This window comes from Aspergillus lucknowensis (assembly GCF_044049455.1).
Source record: "Aspergillus lucknowensis strain CBS 449.75 chromosome Unknown BJX67scaffold_3, whole genome shotgun sequence".
Classification (NCBI taxonomy): Eukaryota; Fungi; Ascomycota; class Eurotiomycetes; order Eurotiales; family Aspergillaceae; genus Aspergillus; species Aspergillus lucknowensis.
In genome coordinates, this window is record NW_027263547.1 from 744,693 (window position 1) to 760,166 (window position 15,474).

At 50.9% G+C, this 15,474-nt stretch overlaps 2 protein-coding genes across 2 annotated transcripts; both read left to right on the plus strand.

Moving 5' to 3' along the window:
- The first annotated feature begins 1,426 nt into the window (after nucleotides 1–1,426).
- On the plus strand, nucleotides 1,427–7,265 carry BJX67DRAFT_342623 (uncharacterized protein). Its single transcript, XM_071028043.1, has 4 exons — nucleotides 1,427–2,326; nucleotides 2,392–5,337; nucleotides 5,391–5,620; nucleotides 5,672–7,265. The coding sequence occupies exons 1-4, from the start codon at nucleotides 1,877–1,879 to the stop codon at nucleotides 6,570–6,572; spliced, it is 4,527 nt and encodes a 1,508-aa protein (XP_070890546.1). The 5' UTR covers nucleotides 1,427–1,876; the 3' UTR covers nucleotides 6,573–7,265.
- On the plus strand, nucleotides 7,256–14,399 carry BJX67DRAFT_165893 (putative tRNA-splicing endonuclease). The gene is made up of 4 exons (XM_071025000.1): nucleotides 7,256–7,664; nucleotides 7,743–13,935; nucleotides 13,999–14,094; nucleotides 14,163–14,399. The coding sequence occupies exons 1-4, from the start codon at nucleotides 7,642–7,644 to the stop codon at nucleotides 14,265–14,267; spliced, it is 6,417 nt and encodes a 2,138-aa protein (XP_070890547.1). The 5' UTR covers nucleotides 7,256–7,641; the 3' UTR covers nucleotides 14,268–14,399.
- The last annotated feature ends 1,075 nt before the right edge of the window (nucleotides 14,400–15,474 follow it).

Genomic DNA, 15,474 nt, shown 5'->3' on the forward strand with positions numbered 1-15,474 from the left:
CTGATCTAAACATAGCATTATGCTTCTGGGCTGAGTTTTGCAAAGACAACCGTGAGGACCAAATCGGCCCCATCGGCTGGGACGGTGTTCTTCTCCTGACACCGCTGACCGAGCGACGCACATTGCAGAGCCAAGTGAATCGAAACGGTTTCGGGTTGACAGCTTCTGATCAGGATCAGCTCTCATTATTGAAAGAGGTAAAATCACGATTGACTGAGTGAAGGCGTTGAATGGAGACACACTAAACACGGTCGGAACGCTGGTAGGTGTAAAATCGGAAGCCAAGAAGGGGAAGAACTTCGAAAATGATAAAAAGGGGGATGGATCACTTGGGCATTGGGATGGGGTCTATGGAGAACCAACCGATCATGAGGCGGAAGGGTTTGAGACAGGATTCCTTCGGCGTGTCCTCTGTCCTTGCGCGTCTCGATGCAATCCTCGTATTCTGTCCTTGCCCATCCTCCGTTTCCTTTCAAGAGGTTGTCCTCAAGAGAGTAAAGTTGCGCCAACCAGGGCTGTGTGATCGCAGGGTTCCCAACGATAGGTGGAGCGGCTCGCGTCACCAACCAGGGTGTCCCATCACTATCCCAGACGAGGTCAAGGCGGTTTCAGCCGAATGTCCCTTCTCCAGGCGTGACGACGACATAGCGGCATGTTTTAATTTCAACACAGACGAGACGAAAGACAAGCCTTTGCGATGGAACACCGTGTCCTCCGTCTCGCCTCCGAAGACGGACGACGGGCTACTCAAGGTGGATGGAGATTGATGCAAGCCCGAACTTGTTCCGTGCGGGAGAGCCTCCCAAAGCTCGGGTGAGGAGCCGTTGCTGAATTAAAATCTTCAGACTTGGGTGACATCCTTGGCAACAGCCGCCAACTTTTGGATCCAGCGCAAGACTCTGATGCTGGTACCGGCATTGCAGAGCATGGCCATCGCCACATTTCTTCAAGAATTTCGTCTGGACCCCATCTGCCTCGGGCTGACATTCCTGTTTCCAGTGAGGCTGGAGGTTCCTCGTGGGAAATCCTGGTATGTACTTTACGAAAGGGAACCATCATAAATTACCGGAAGGTCGTGGAAAGGGTGCTGGCAATGGGGTACCACAGTTGCATTCACATCGATGAGCAGGTCGGGTTGAGACTCGAAAAGGTGCCACGAAACCTATTCAGAAACGATTGAACAGAGCCCTGGAGTCGCTTTTGCTGTGAGATTAAAGATACATACTTTATAATTGGTTTTGGGGGGAGGATACGACCAACCTCGGACGCATGATTCTCGTATGTCGTCCTCCTGATACGAGAAGGGCGGAGTAAGGTTACCGTAATCCCGGCTGTGCTGGCCAAGAAGCACGGGACATCAGCCGCGTATCGAATTGGTAATACTTCGTTCCTGTTCCCGCGCCTTCGAGGAGTGATCGCCAGCGAGCCCTCCGACTCTCCGAAAATGCCGTCCTGAACGGTTCCTGCTCTCTGTCTTCGACACTCCCCTCCAGGTCCTCCAAGTGCATGAGGATTGTTCCTCTCGATACCTTTGTCTTCTATGTAACTCTCATTTAGCATACTGATGGCTGCTGGTGTCTAATTTTCTTCGTTCGTTCTTCACTTTTCCCTTCAAGCCAACTCTTACCTCGTGTTGTGCCTGCCATCTGGTCTCCAATCCTCGTCCTGACGTGCCACTCGATCGCCTTCTGCAGGTTGCGAATCCTCTGATATATTATTCGACGCTCTCTCAATTCACGCTCAACCGCGCGATTCGGACCACGGGCGGATTGGCGGACTGGCTGCAGAGTCGGGCTCGCCGGAGCGAAGGCTCCTCAATTTTTTATACGATATAGCGCCCGGTTTTATGGCCTTTCGGGGCGAGCCTTAATTGACCATGGCTTCAAGCAATTTCAACCCAGATAGCGATGAGCCTGTGCCCCCACTTCGCTCGGTGGATAGCATTGTCTCTTTGCCAACAAATCGCCAACGATGGGCGACGCAACGAGCCACGAGCGCCGGAGGAACGCGGAAGCGCGTTTCGATTATGGATCGTTTTCACAAGCGCATGGAAATGAGAGAAGAGAGGCGAAGGTCTGCTGCCGCCAACTCGACAGCCGGAACGCCGCCCGGTCCACCCGCGAATGCGGCGGGAAACAGGACGGTCTATGTAAACATCCCGCTTCCCGAGTCAGAAAGGGACGAAGACGGTCATCCTTTGGCCACTTACCCTCGAAATAAGGTCCGCACAGCGAAGTACACGCCAATTACCTTTGTGCCGAAGAATTTGTGGTTCCAGTTCCAAAACATTGCGAATATCTACTTTCTCTTCATCATCATCCTCGGTGTAAGCCTACCCTATTGTATTTCTGCGTTAGAACTCGTCAAAGCTGATACGTATTTTCATACTAGTTCTTCCCTCTATTCGGCGTTGATAATCCTGCCCTCAATACGGTCCCTTTGATAGTCATCATCGTTCTTACGGCCATAAAAGATGCTATTGAGGACTGGTCGAGGACGGTACTTGACAATGAATTAAACAATTCTCCGGTGTATCGGCTTGTCGACTGGACAAATGTAAACTCAGCTGAAGATAACGTTTCCCTGTGGCGGCGGTTCAAAAAAGCTTGTACGCGAGGAACCATATGGACATATCGGAAGCTTAGAGACTTGGTCCGGAAGAACAAGAAGAACTCACAACCAGCTGATATTGAGCGGCGCGCGTCTTTCTTAACGACTATTTCACCAAGGACATCTGTGGAATCACAAGAAGGTGACCGCGGAATGGACGATGCCATTCAAATGACGCCTGTCCCATCCCCGGTTCCTGATGCGCGGTCTGATTGGCCTCTCGCGAGCCGTGATCAGAACCAATTTCTGCACCCAGATATTGCCGCTCGTGATAGTATGGCCCCGTCCGAGGGCTCGGCAAGTTTCCCAAGGAAAGCTGGAAGCGTGGTGGACACGACAAAGCAGGTAGTTGGAAAAGCCCGGTTTAAGCGCGACTACTGGAAGAGCCTACAGGTTGGTGATTTTGTTCGGCTGTACAGTGGTGAGCCTATTCCTGCAGATGTTGTGATCCTATCAACATCTGACCAAGATGGTGCTTGCTATGTGGAAACAAAGAGTCTGGACGGAGAAACCAACCTGAAAGTCCGCCAGGCCCTCAATTGTGGCCGACAAGTTCGACACGCCCGCGATTGCGAGAGGGCCGAGTTTATAATTGAGAGCGAAGCTCCCCTCCCCAACCTCTACGCTTACAACGGCGCCCTGCGCTGGGACCAGCGCGATCCTGAATATCCCGACGCCCCCCGCAAGGAGATGGTGGAGCCGATCACAATCAACAATCTGCTATTGCGTGGCTGTTCTCTCCGTAATACCGAATGGGTTCTGGGTGTCGTTATTTTCACTGGAGTTGAGACCAAGATCATGCTCAACTCCGGCGAGACTCCCAGTAAGAGACCTCAGCTGGCAAAGGATCTCAACTGGAACGTGATCTACAACTTCGTCATCCTGTTCGCTATGTGCCTCGTCTCGGGCATCGTCAACGGTGTTGCGTGGGCATCCAATGATGGGTCTCTCAATTATTTCGAGAAGGCTTACGGCAGCTCCCCTGCAATTACCGGCATCATTACGTTCTGGGTTGCTTTGATCTTGTTTCAGAACTTGGTCCCGATTTCGCTCTACATCTCTCTCGAAATTGTCCGCACAGCCCAGGCCATTTTTATCCACAGCGACGTCTTCATGTATTACGAGAAGCTGGGAATTGCTTGCGTACCAAAAACGTGGAACATATCTGATGATGTTGGGCAGATTGAATATATTTTCTCCGATAAGACCGGTACCCTAACGCAGAATGTCATGGACTTCAAGAAGTGCACCGTCAACGGGATTTCATACGGTGAAGCGTTCACTGAAGCCCAGATTGGTATGATACGTCGAGAAGGTGGTGATGCCGATGCCGAAGCCGCGAGAGCTCGTGAAAGGATAGCTATGGACACGACCAGGATGGTAGAGATGCTTCGAAAGAGACATGACAATCCCTATTTGCGCGACGAGAACCTCACCTTCGTATCATCAGACTATGTTGCGGATATGAGTGGCCGGTCTGGTGCTGCCCAAAAACAGGCTACTGAGCAGTTCATGCTTGCCCTTGCTTTGTGCCACTCGGTCATAACCGAGCACACACCTGGCGACCCTCCACAAATTGAGTTCAGGGCACAGTCGCCGGATGAGGCAGCTCTAGTTGGTACGGCACGCGACTGCGGTTTCACTCTTCTTGGAAGATCCGGTGATGACCTCATGTTGAATGTTATGGGTGAAGAGCGGACCTACACTGTCCTGAATACACTAGAGTTCAATTCAACCAGGAAACGAATGAGTGCCATTGTCCGCATGCCTGATGGCAGCATAAGGCTCTTTTGCAAGGGCGCGGACAGTATTATCTATTCACGTTTGGCGCCGGGAAAGCAACAGGAGCTGCGTCGAGAAACAGCACAACACCTAGAGATGTTTGCCCGTGAAGGTCTACGAACCCTTTGCGTGGCAGAACGACAGCTTTCTGAGGAGGAGTATCGGACCTGGAGTAAGGAGCATGACATCGCGGCAGCGTCAATCACGGATCGTGAAGAGAAGCTCGAAAATGTTGCTAGCGCTATAGAGCAAGAACTCATGCTCATTGGCGGCACGGCTATCGAAGACAAGTTGCAAGATGGGGTTCCGGATACGATATCTCTGTTGGCCGAAGCTGGCATCAAACTATGGGTTCTTACTGGTGATAAGGTGGAGACTGCTATTAATATCGGTTTCTCATGCAACCTTCTAACCAACGAAATGGAACTGATCGTTCTCAACATACCTGCGGATCAGCCCCAACAAGCATCTCGGGAATTGGACGACCGCCTGCAGAAGTTTGGACTTACAGGATCTGACAAAGAGCTTCTCGCTGCGCGGAAGGACCATACACCACCTAAAGCTACCCATGCCGTCGTGATTGACGGAGAAACCCTCAAGTTAATGCTTACGGGTGAATTGAAGCAGAGGTTTTTGCTTCTTTGCAAGCAATGCAAGTCTGTTCTTTGCTGTCGTGTTAGCCCTGCCCAGAAAGCCGCAGTCGTACGACTTGTGAAAGAGGGCTTGAACATCATGGCACTTTCTATTGGTGATGGTGCAAATGATGTTGCCATGATTCAAGCCGCTGATGTTGGCGTCGGAATTATCGGAGAAGAGGGACGGCAAGCTGCCATGTCGGCAGATTATGCCATTGGGCAATTCCGATTCTTACAGCGTCTTGTACTCGTTCATGGACGATATTCGTACCGACGCCTGGGAGAAACAACCGCCAACTTCTTCTACAAGGCAAGCAAACTATCGATTCTTGGTCTAGGTTTTTGGCTGACAATCTTGAACAGAACTTGGTCTGGACTTTCGCACTTTTCTGGTACTCGATCTACAATGACTTTGATGGCTCTTATCTCTTCGATTATACCTACATCGTTTTGGTAAACGTTGCATTTACGTCGCTGCCCGTCATCCTGATGGGTATCTTTGATCAAGACGTCGATGATAAAGTGTCGCTAGCCGTTCCACAGCTGTATAAAAGGGGAATTGAGAGGCTTGAATGGTCTCAAACAAAGTTTTGGTATGAGGCTTCATGGTCCATCATTGTCGTTGTTGAACTGACTGGTGGTAGGCTGTATATGCTTGACGGCTTCTATCAGTCCGTGATATGTTTCTACCTGCCATATCAGTTGTATGAGCCAGCCAACTTCGTGCATGCCAGTGGGAAGGATGTTAGCGATCGAAACCGGATGGGTATCCTTGTTGCCACTTGCGCCGTTATTGCCAGCAATACCTACATCATCATGAATACCTATAGGTGGGACTGGTTGACGGTATTGATCAACGTGATCAGTTCGTTACTTATCTTCTTCTGGACCGGGGTCTACTCCTCTGTCATCACGTCAGCGCAATTCTACAAATCTGCTGCCCAGACGTACGGAGCCCTGTCGTTCTGGGTCGTTCTTCTTGTGACAGTTATGATATGCCTCCTTCCGCGGTTTACGATCAAGGCCTTCCAGAAGGTTTTCTTCCCGCTTGACGTTGACATCATCCGCGAACAAGTCATTCAAGGGAAGTTCAAATACCTGGATCAACACGAAACGTTTGTACCCAAGACTGGTGGATCTGCCAATGATTCGGCAGCCTCTTCGGACTTGGGGAAGCCAATCAATCCTGGTACGAGACAGAATCCGTTCTCAGATGATCAGCAGATATATGCGGAGTCCGTTGCCCCGACGGTTCGTACGCATAATCAGCGTGGCCAGAATGGTAGTAATGGAACCACCTATGCATCTAGTCTCGACACCACCCAATATCCCCATCCCCAGGCAGTCGACTACGTGCGATCCTCAGCCGAGAGGACGCGACACTCTTTCGACAAAGGCCGCCGGAGCTTCGACACAGCGGATGGCCTCCCCTCCACCAACAACCTCGCGCGTGTTGAATCGCACTTGACAACCGGGGCTCATCGGCCTCAAAGTCCCCATAGCCCGCTAAGGAGCCCGCATGACCCTCCTTCATATCGCGCCTAAATCAACATCGACTATGCATATACTAACATAATGTGTTTGACGGCTCCCTGTCGGGAGGGGTTTTTTTTCCCCAATGAATTCTGATCTGTTTCTTATCTTTGTTCAACGAGTAGTCTTCTGCTTCCGATGTCTTTTGCCCTTGTTTTTCGGTCTGATTGTCGATTCCCCAATAGAAGGCGTTCGGTATACACATATGGGCGGTTGGGTGCAACTTTACATTTCCTTATACCTGTCATTCCGACTCCACAGCATTCCTTGTTGCGCCTTACTCCGTCTCTATTCTCTTTTTTTTCCATTGTTTTTGTAGCCTACAGCCTGATTGAATTTCCTTTCGCCTTTCTTTTCACTGTATAAAAGCATTTGCGAGTGCATCTTCGGCTTGGGCTTCTACCCCTTGCTGGTTTTTCATAAATTTCCTTTCCTATACATAGTTTTCGAACGAGAGTGAGATGTTCCATGTCTGGATTAGAGAGGTGTACGTCGAGAAGGGGTTTATATTCTCTGGTAAAGTGTACAGGGGCTGATTTAATGTAGATAGTAACGGAAGCCTCTGAAGGACACCCCGGTGTGATATCTTTTCCCTCCCGGGGAGGGATGGAGAACCGGCGAGCCTGGAGGTGGCGCGTCTGCGCGTAAAAGTGGCTCTGCGCGTGTCTCACCGCCTTCCGTTCAATGTCCAACAGTCAACTGGCACCAATACCAGCGATTATTTTCTTTCTTCAGTCGAATCCCACACTTGAATCATTCCTCGTAACACTTAAGAGGTGGACCACTTCTGGCTCGCTGAGCCTCTAACTCTCCAACCTGGTCGCCTACGTCGGTCTTAATCCCACCCCGTTTATCCGGTGGTATACTCTGGATTTCCTCAGCGCCTACCGCAGCAACTTCAGAGTACTCAGCGGTCATCTAAGCTTCTCTCCTAGTAAATCCTGCTTTACCTCTCTTCAGTTGGGTCCTTCGACCCAGTTTACTGGAACCAGCTTTATACCTTATCTTGTCGCCGGAGGAATGTGGTGTGACCTTCTCTCGCCTGTGGAACATATCACTCCAGGGTTATTGTCTGGTAGCCATGGAATTCATGAATATTGTCGCGTAAGGATCGAGCACGCGCTTTTGGCTTTCCCCCCTTCTCGTCGTCCATCTTGATTCTGAACAGTCTTCTCCTTACAGGGAGCTTCAGGCCCTCCCGATCGAAGTCCACATCCTCTGTCCGCGACAGCATGACGATGACCACGCACGATACGAAGACGAGAACGAGCTGGATGACTCGGGGAAAAGTGTTAAAGAGTTGGTGGCGGAGTCGGAAAGCCGCAGGGAGAAGTTTCTCTCTTGCATGCGAATTCTAGCCTACAACGAAGAGGAGGTCGAAGAGCTGCAGAAATGGATTTGGCAAAGAATTGACGACACATTGGAGAAGTGCGACCTTTGCATTAAACAATACTACATGGGAAAGGTCTGGCTCATGGAGCATCTTGGGGAGACCTACGATGATGAGGATATCGAAAAGTTTTCTCACATGCTCGACGAGTGGGACATTAAGCGGATAACAAGGAATCTGAGCACCGCCACGGCCAAATTGAAAGAGGTGCCTCCGGAGCAGATTGGATTGCATGTGCTGGACAGAGCCTCGTTATTATCAATCTTCGAAACTCTCAGTTGCGATGCTATGCTGCGCAACGACGCGTTGCTGACGGAGCATTTCGACGAGCCGTTTAGGCTAATACAGACAAAACGAACCCTCAAAGTCTCGGATTATATTCCTGCTGTCACCCGCTTTCTTTTCGATTCGAACCAGAGTCGCAGTTACTGGGCTATCCACTCATGGATGCGCTACCAGCGGCCACCTACGACGACAGAATTTGACTGGGCAATCAAAGAGGGACTACTTGACGCTTTAAGGACCGCATCGCAGCAACCGACGCAGCTAGCTGTGATCCAACGACTCTGGCGTGGGATGCAACTCATTACCAAGAGATTGGATAAGGAGCAAGTAACGCACAATCTACGCGCCCTGGAGATCGACCCGTGCCGTCTTTCTGTTGAACACCTTGCTATCCAATCTCCCGGACTGCGCTTCAACCTGAATACCGTCCAGATATTCCTAGAGAAGGCTCCTGGGGATTTCTGGGATGCGATGCAGACAATTTCGCCGCAGGCTATTATTGAGCTTGTGTTCTACAATCCCCAGCTTGACACCTTCCTAATGCAGGCCACGGAGGGCGAGCCATACGAGAAGTCCGCTATGAAAGATATGTTATCATGGGTCAGCCCGTTCATGTCATCCTTGAAAGGAGCCCATCAGCCCACAGCCTGCCGATCCCTTGTCTACCAACTTATCGACCGACTACAAGATTCGCGCTTTCCAAACTTGGCGAGGTATCATTGCTTCCATGTGGGTCTGATCAGCCTACTCCAGACGCTTCGCAGTTTCACCGATCATGAATCATCAAGGGGATCAGTAGGTCGCGTTGTTCTATCAGAGACCCTCGGTGTCTTGAGCGAGTACATCAAAACAATCTTAAAGCCCCCACACTTCGCCGTGGAACAGGGGCGGCAGCGCGAGATAGAGTCGCTCTGCCTGGATGTGGTCCGTAATACATTGGCTCTTGAGTGCCAGTCTTTGAAAAGCGACTATGAGGTAATTCTCAGGCAAAATTCTCTTCAACATGGTGTGAGCACGTACTCTTCGTCTATATGGGATGCAGTTATCCTCCACCTACATCAAGACAAATTAGCTCTCTCGAAATCCGCTCTACTTGGTATTCTGCCGCTGGTCGGTCTGGAGAAGTTTACGTCAAAAGGAGGGACGAGCCCAGAGAAAGCACATTTTAACACCATATACGACCACCTAACACACATTTCCTGCCAGATTATTGAAAGGCTTGCGGATTTCAAACCGGAGCACCTTGATGACCTTTTTAAAAGCCAGGATACTGGCAGCGCTCTCATATCCGCTCTATTCGCGGCTGACCACAACACATACCAGGCTGCTGTAGATCTCATTAAGAATGTTAGCGGTCAATCTGCTCGAAGAGATGCGATCTCCCACCTGCTGCAATCGTTCTTTACCACGACGATGTACGGGCTCAGCTGGTCGTTCCGACGAATATCAAACATGAAGACTTTTGCTTCAGCGCCGAGAATGATACATACCGGAACGGATATCGTGGATATTCTCTGTGACAGCCAGACTGGGATGCTCAGAACTCGCAAGCTTGTCGATCGCAGAGAGACACTTTCCCTTCAAAAGCTTTGGGAGTATCTCTGGCAAGCCTTGACAACAATATTTTATGAAACAGAATCGTGGCATCAACGCGGAAACGACAAGGCTGTGATGTTGGAGTTTTGCCGCGACAGTATACAGTTTGCTGAGCTCCTATTCGATCAATATGGAGTCTTCCTAAGTGCTGTTATCGATGCGGATCCCACACAAGAGACTACTGCTCGTGAAAACTTTCTCAAATCCCCAACAGCAACGATGAGTGGAATGGTCAAATGGCTCCGGCTCAAAGACGAATATCTTGCAGCGACTTTAGTTGGGATTGTTTCCAAAGTTCTTCGCCGCCTGGGCGAACTCAGTGTGACAACGCTGAAAGAGGATGCTTTAAGCTTCATCGAAGGGGTAGCAGTCAAGTCCACTATAAAGACTATCCTCACCCCCCGGGAGAAGGCTGAACTTGTGAGGGCTCTGGAGGCCTATTATAAAAAACCTGTGGTGACTGCGTCGACAGCCACTCTCAAGAAACAGAGCATGATTACAGCGTTTGCTAAACCAGCCGAGGCTTCATCCTCGCCGAGTCCTTCGAGAGCAATAGACGAATTTGACGAGACCGATGTCTCGGATGATGTTCTGTTGCAACTTTCCCGGTCTGTTGAGTTGAACAAGGAGAGGGTTGCAACGGCCGAAGCTAAGAAACGGGCAGAGAGGCCTACGAAGGCACTTCCGACCACCTCCAAACCGCCTCCGGCCCCGGCTTCGTTGAAACCGAATCTCACAGTCCAAGCCTTCCGCGAGAGGCGTGAAAAGGAAAGAGAGGCTAAGAAGAAGCGCGACCTAGCTGAGTTAGCACGCTTGAAGAAGAGTGCCCCAGCACTTGGCGTTGCCGAACAAACTGCTCAGCAAGGTTCCGCGATTATTGGACTCGGGGTAAGGGGCAAGGACCACTCGCCGGCTGATAGCATGATGGTTTCTTCTGATTCGGAGTCGGAATCCGAAAGCGAAGACGAGCTTGATAGGGAGCTCTTCGGCGCGAAGGGAAGCTCAAAACCGGACGCAGTAAAGGCTTACGAGGAGAGTAAGAAGAAGTCATTGAAGATCCAAGGTCCGGTTAAGAAGATCAAGCAAGTGCGCTCCGCGAAAGATATGCGGGCTCGACTGGCTCCGGAATTATCGTCTTTGCACCGGACCATCCTTGCTTGGGACTTCTTCGCAAGCGGCGACCTGCCACCAAACTCAGGGCGCACCGACTATACCCTGGTTTCCAACGCCTTCCGAGACCCGATCGAGTATCAAAGAACATTTGAACCACTTTTGATTCTTGAAGCCTGGCAAGGCTTTCAGTCTGCCAAGGAAGAAGGTTCTTTCAAAGCTTTCGAGATCAAAGTTGCAACACGTCTTTCGGTCGATTCATTCGTCGAAGTGAGCACAGTTATGCCAGGCTCTGAAGTCAAGGACTTGGGTATTGGCGAGGCAGACATAGTGCTACTGTCCAAAGCCAAGACTCCAGCAACTAATTCCTCAGCGCCTCACTGCCTTGCCCGAATAGCTAGCATCAACCGGAAAAAGGGCAACGTTGAGGTTTCCTACAGGGTGAACCCCGGCAGTGCTTTCATCAATTCGCTGGCGCCTGGTGTGGCAATTTGGGGAGCGAAGATAACTTCTTTAACTCCACTTGAGCGTGAGTTCGGCGCTCTCATGGCTCTTCAGTACTACGATCTCTGCGATGAAATCATCAGAGCCAAGCCCTCTCCCATCCTTAATTACTCAGATGCCAGTCTCAAACCCCTCGCGGATAACTACAGTGTCAATCCTGCTCAGGCAAAGGCTATCAAATCTGCACTGGACAATGATGCTTTCACCCTAATCCAGGGTCCTCCTGGCTCCGGTAAAACAAAGACAATTGTGGCACTCGTTGGTGCCCTCTTGACCAATGTTCTCGGCGACCAAGGTGTCTCGATCTCTCGGCCAACGGTTCCAGGCAATGCACGGCCACCAGGAAGGACAACTACCTCGAAGAAGCTCCTTGTCTGTGCGCCGAGTAACGCCGCTGTCGACGAATTGGTCATGCGCTTCAAAGACGGTGTCAAAACAATTCACGGCCGCAACGAGAAACTGTCGGTTATTCGCTTGGGGCGAACTGACGCCATTAACACCAACGTCCTTGATGTGACCCTGGACGAGCTTGTGAATGCCAGACTGAGCCAGACTTCGCGCAAAGAAGGTGGCGAAACAGATTTACAGAAAGTATACATGGAGCACAAGGCAGCAGACACCGCATTCAAAGAGACGCGCGCCAAACTCGACCAGTGCAGGGCACAAGGCCTTCCTGTGCCGCAAGAGCTAGAGCGAGAATTTGATATATTGAAAAAGAAAAAGACGCAATTAAGTCAGCATATTGATAACGCGAGAGACAAGAATCATTCCGCCGCCCGTGATGCGGATTTGAATCGGCGACGGATTCAACAAGAGATTATTGGCGGCGCGCACGTCATCTGCGCCACCCTCAGTGGTAGTGGCCACGAGATGTTTCAGAATCTGAGCATCGAATTTGAGACTGTTGTCATTGACGAGGCTGCTCAATCGATTGAGCTCAGCGCGCTCATTCCCCTCAAATATGGATGCTCTAAATGCATTCTTGTCGGAGATCCAAAACAGTTGCCTCCTACAGTCTTGTCGAAGGTCGCGTCAAAGTACCAATATGAGCAGAGTTTGTTTGTCCGAATGCAGGCCAACCATCCAAAAGATGTCCATCTGCTGGATATCCAATACCGAATGCACCCAGAGATCAGCATGTTTCCGCGGACGGCGTTCTATGATGGGAAGCTACTGGACGGCCCGAACATGGGTTGGCTTCGTACTCGCCCTTGGCACAATAGCGAACTGCTTAGCCCATATCGGTTCTTTGACGTGCAAGGCTTACATCAAAGCGCGGCAAAGGGCCACTCCCTGATAAACATGGCGGAGCTGAGAGTTGCAATGCAGCTTTATGAGCGACTTTTGGCCGATTTCCGGGACTACGACTTTAGCGGCAAGATTGGTATAATCACACCGTACAAGGGCCAACTCCGCGAGTTGAAGAGCCAATTCGCCAACAAATATGGAAACGCTATCTTTAACATGATCGACTTCAACACTACGGACGCTTTCCAGGGTAGAGAAAGTGAGGTTATTATCTTTTCTTGCGTCAGAGCGTCTAACAAAGGCATCGGTTTCTTATCAGATATTCGCCGAATGAACGTCGGTTTGACCCGTGCCAAATCCTCCCTCTGGGTTCTCGGTAATTCACAGTCACTTGTCCAAGGGGAGTTCTGGAATAGCCTTATCAAAGACGCTCGCCGGAGGAACCTGTACACCGATGGAGAAATTCTGAAGATTCTTCAGAAACCCCAATTCACTGGCTACAAGAATGTGGAAATGGCTGACGCCGATGCACCAGAGTCTGCAGCAGCATCTAGCGCCGCATCAGTTGCATCTATCTCTCGACCATCCTCGGCATCTCTCGATAACATACCTTCTGAATCTGCCTTCTCCGCAACAGCGTCTGGAAAGGGTACACCACCAATCCCAATGCCCGAAGGGCCATCCGGGGGAGCTAATGGCTTGGACGAGACCCGCAACTGCGGATTATGCGGGAGCTTCGCTCACATGACGCATAATTGTGATAATGAGGAGTCGAAAGAGATGGCACGAGGCACTTGCTTTAGATGTGGGGAGGCTGGGCATACACGTTTCAGCTGCACCGCGGAACGTTGTACCGAATGTGGGCAGTTCGGTCATACCTCGAATAGTTGTCGTTCGACACAGGCCTTGCCGAAGCATGAAAAAACGCGGATTGCACGGGAGGAACTCGCTCACTCCCGAAATCAAAAGCAGCGAGCGGAGCGACAGCGGCATAAGCAACTCGGTGGCCACGATCCCAAGGTGCCTATTATTCAAGTCACCACAGATAAAACCAAAGCCGAAAACACTGACGGCTTTGGGAAGCGCAAGCGCACCGAACCTCCCGGCTCTGAAGCGTCCAAGGCTTCCAGACCGCGCAAATCGGATCCGAGTATGCCGCCGACTGGTCCGAAGAATCTACAAACGGGGCCAAAGAATCAACGGCGCAAAATCGATGCTCACGTACCGCCGCCAAGCACGGAGGTAAGTTGATGGTGTCTCTATTCCCAGAAAGCCAAGTTGCAGGTCGACTCACACTGGTTCCAGAGCCTGGTGAAGCCTTCACGCGATGGGCCTGCGTACGCTCCAGTAAACAATAATAAATATCCGAGTGGCCCACAGAGCGGCTCCGGTCCCACAAACGTATGTTTCGAAACACCAACCGTCGAGCAGTCGTTTCAATGACCTACTAACCTGCCTGCCCCCCATAGCATCCTCGCCCACCGCAAAGACCAGGCAGCGGGGTTCGCCCTCCGCCGCCTCCTTTGCGAAAGAAGAAAGAAGCCGATCCTTTCATTCGGCCGAAGCGACGATAGACGGTCTCTTTCTGCTCGATATACCGACGCTTTTCCGTTCTTGTTATGTGTATTACCTCACTTCGCGAGCATCGTCCGGATCTGGAGATCTAGACCGGCTGTATATATCGCCGTCGAAACATAAGCAACGAGCATATTCTGGCGTTTGGGGAATCTACTTTTGGGGTTCGTTGTTGCATGTCTACGGGAGTCATTGGGCGGGACAACTCAAGGGGCAGTTCATCGTGTGCGCATCTAGAGCCGCTAATTCTACACACCACGTTTTCACTCCGTAGGTCCGACACATTTTTTGATCACAGTAAACCACATCCCCTTCGTGCGTAATTCTCTCGAAAGGAATACTATTTGAAGGGCACGAAGTCTGTATTGTCGAGTCGACTCTCGAGGCAAGGTTTTGACGCAGGCTAAAGCCACACAGAAAAAGAATAAATTCTTCCTTCTGGAAAGGAATTCTCCGGGGGTCCCATACCAAGGTATCCCAGCTCTGGGGCGGAATATTGCTCCCCGGCAGCATGTCGATGAAAAGTGAGTGTTGGAGAGAGCGGAAGAATTCAGCGGCAGATGAACTGCATCATGTCGGCGATTATTGATCCAGGCCGATTTTCGCGATTCTTCTCGGCCAGCCATTGTTGAATTGGGGCTGTAAAATGATCTGCGCTATTCTCAATTATTGATGGCGTACTCCGGAGGAGTTTGATCTGAAATTTGGAGAGCATCAGCATATCTTCCCCTTCTTCTCTTCCTCCGCACCAACAAGTCAAGATCCTTCAGGCAATCAGGCCAGCTCACACTCTGGATGATGGCGGACGAGGAAAGAGTCAACCACGGCCTCATACAGTCCTATCAGCGGTCTCCCTGACCCTTCTTGACCTTATCTCTGGGCTGTTCGCTCCAAGATCAATAGCCTGAACTTTCACCAGCGGTGTGACCTGTCAACAGCCGCATCCAACTTCTACCTCTCCTCCTCTTTCCCCCCCTTCTCTCTCGAGTCCCGACTATTCCCCTCGATCCACTCCGCCATTTGATGGCTTTTTGCTTCTGAGGCCATCATCCATGATCCTCGGATCCACTGCGCGAGGTTTGTTCCAGTTTGTGCATCTGTCACATTGTCGAGGATCCCGCCTGATCTGCGGCTCTCCCCATTGGTGTCAGCGTCCGTCCGTTGTTTGCTCATTTTCCTCTCTGGCAGACCGGTCTGATCTCGGCC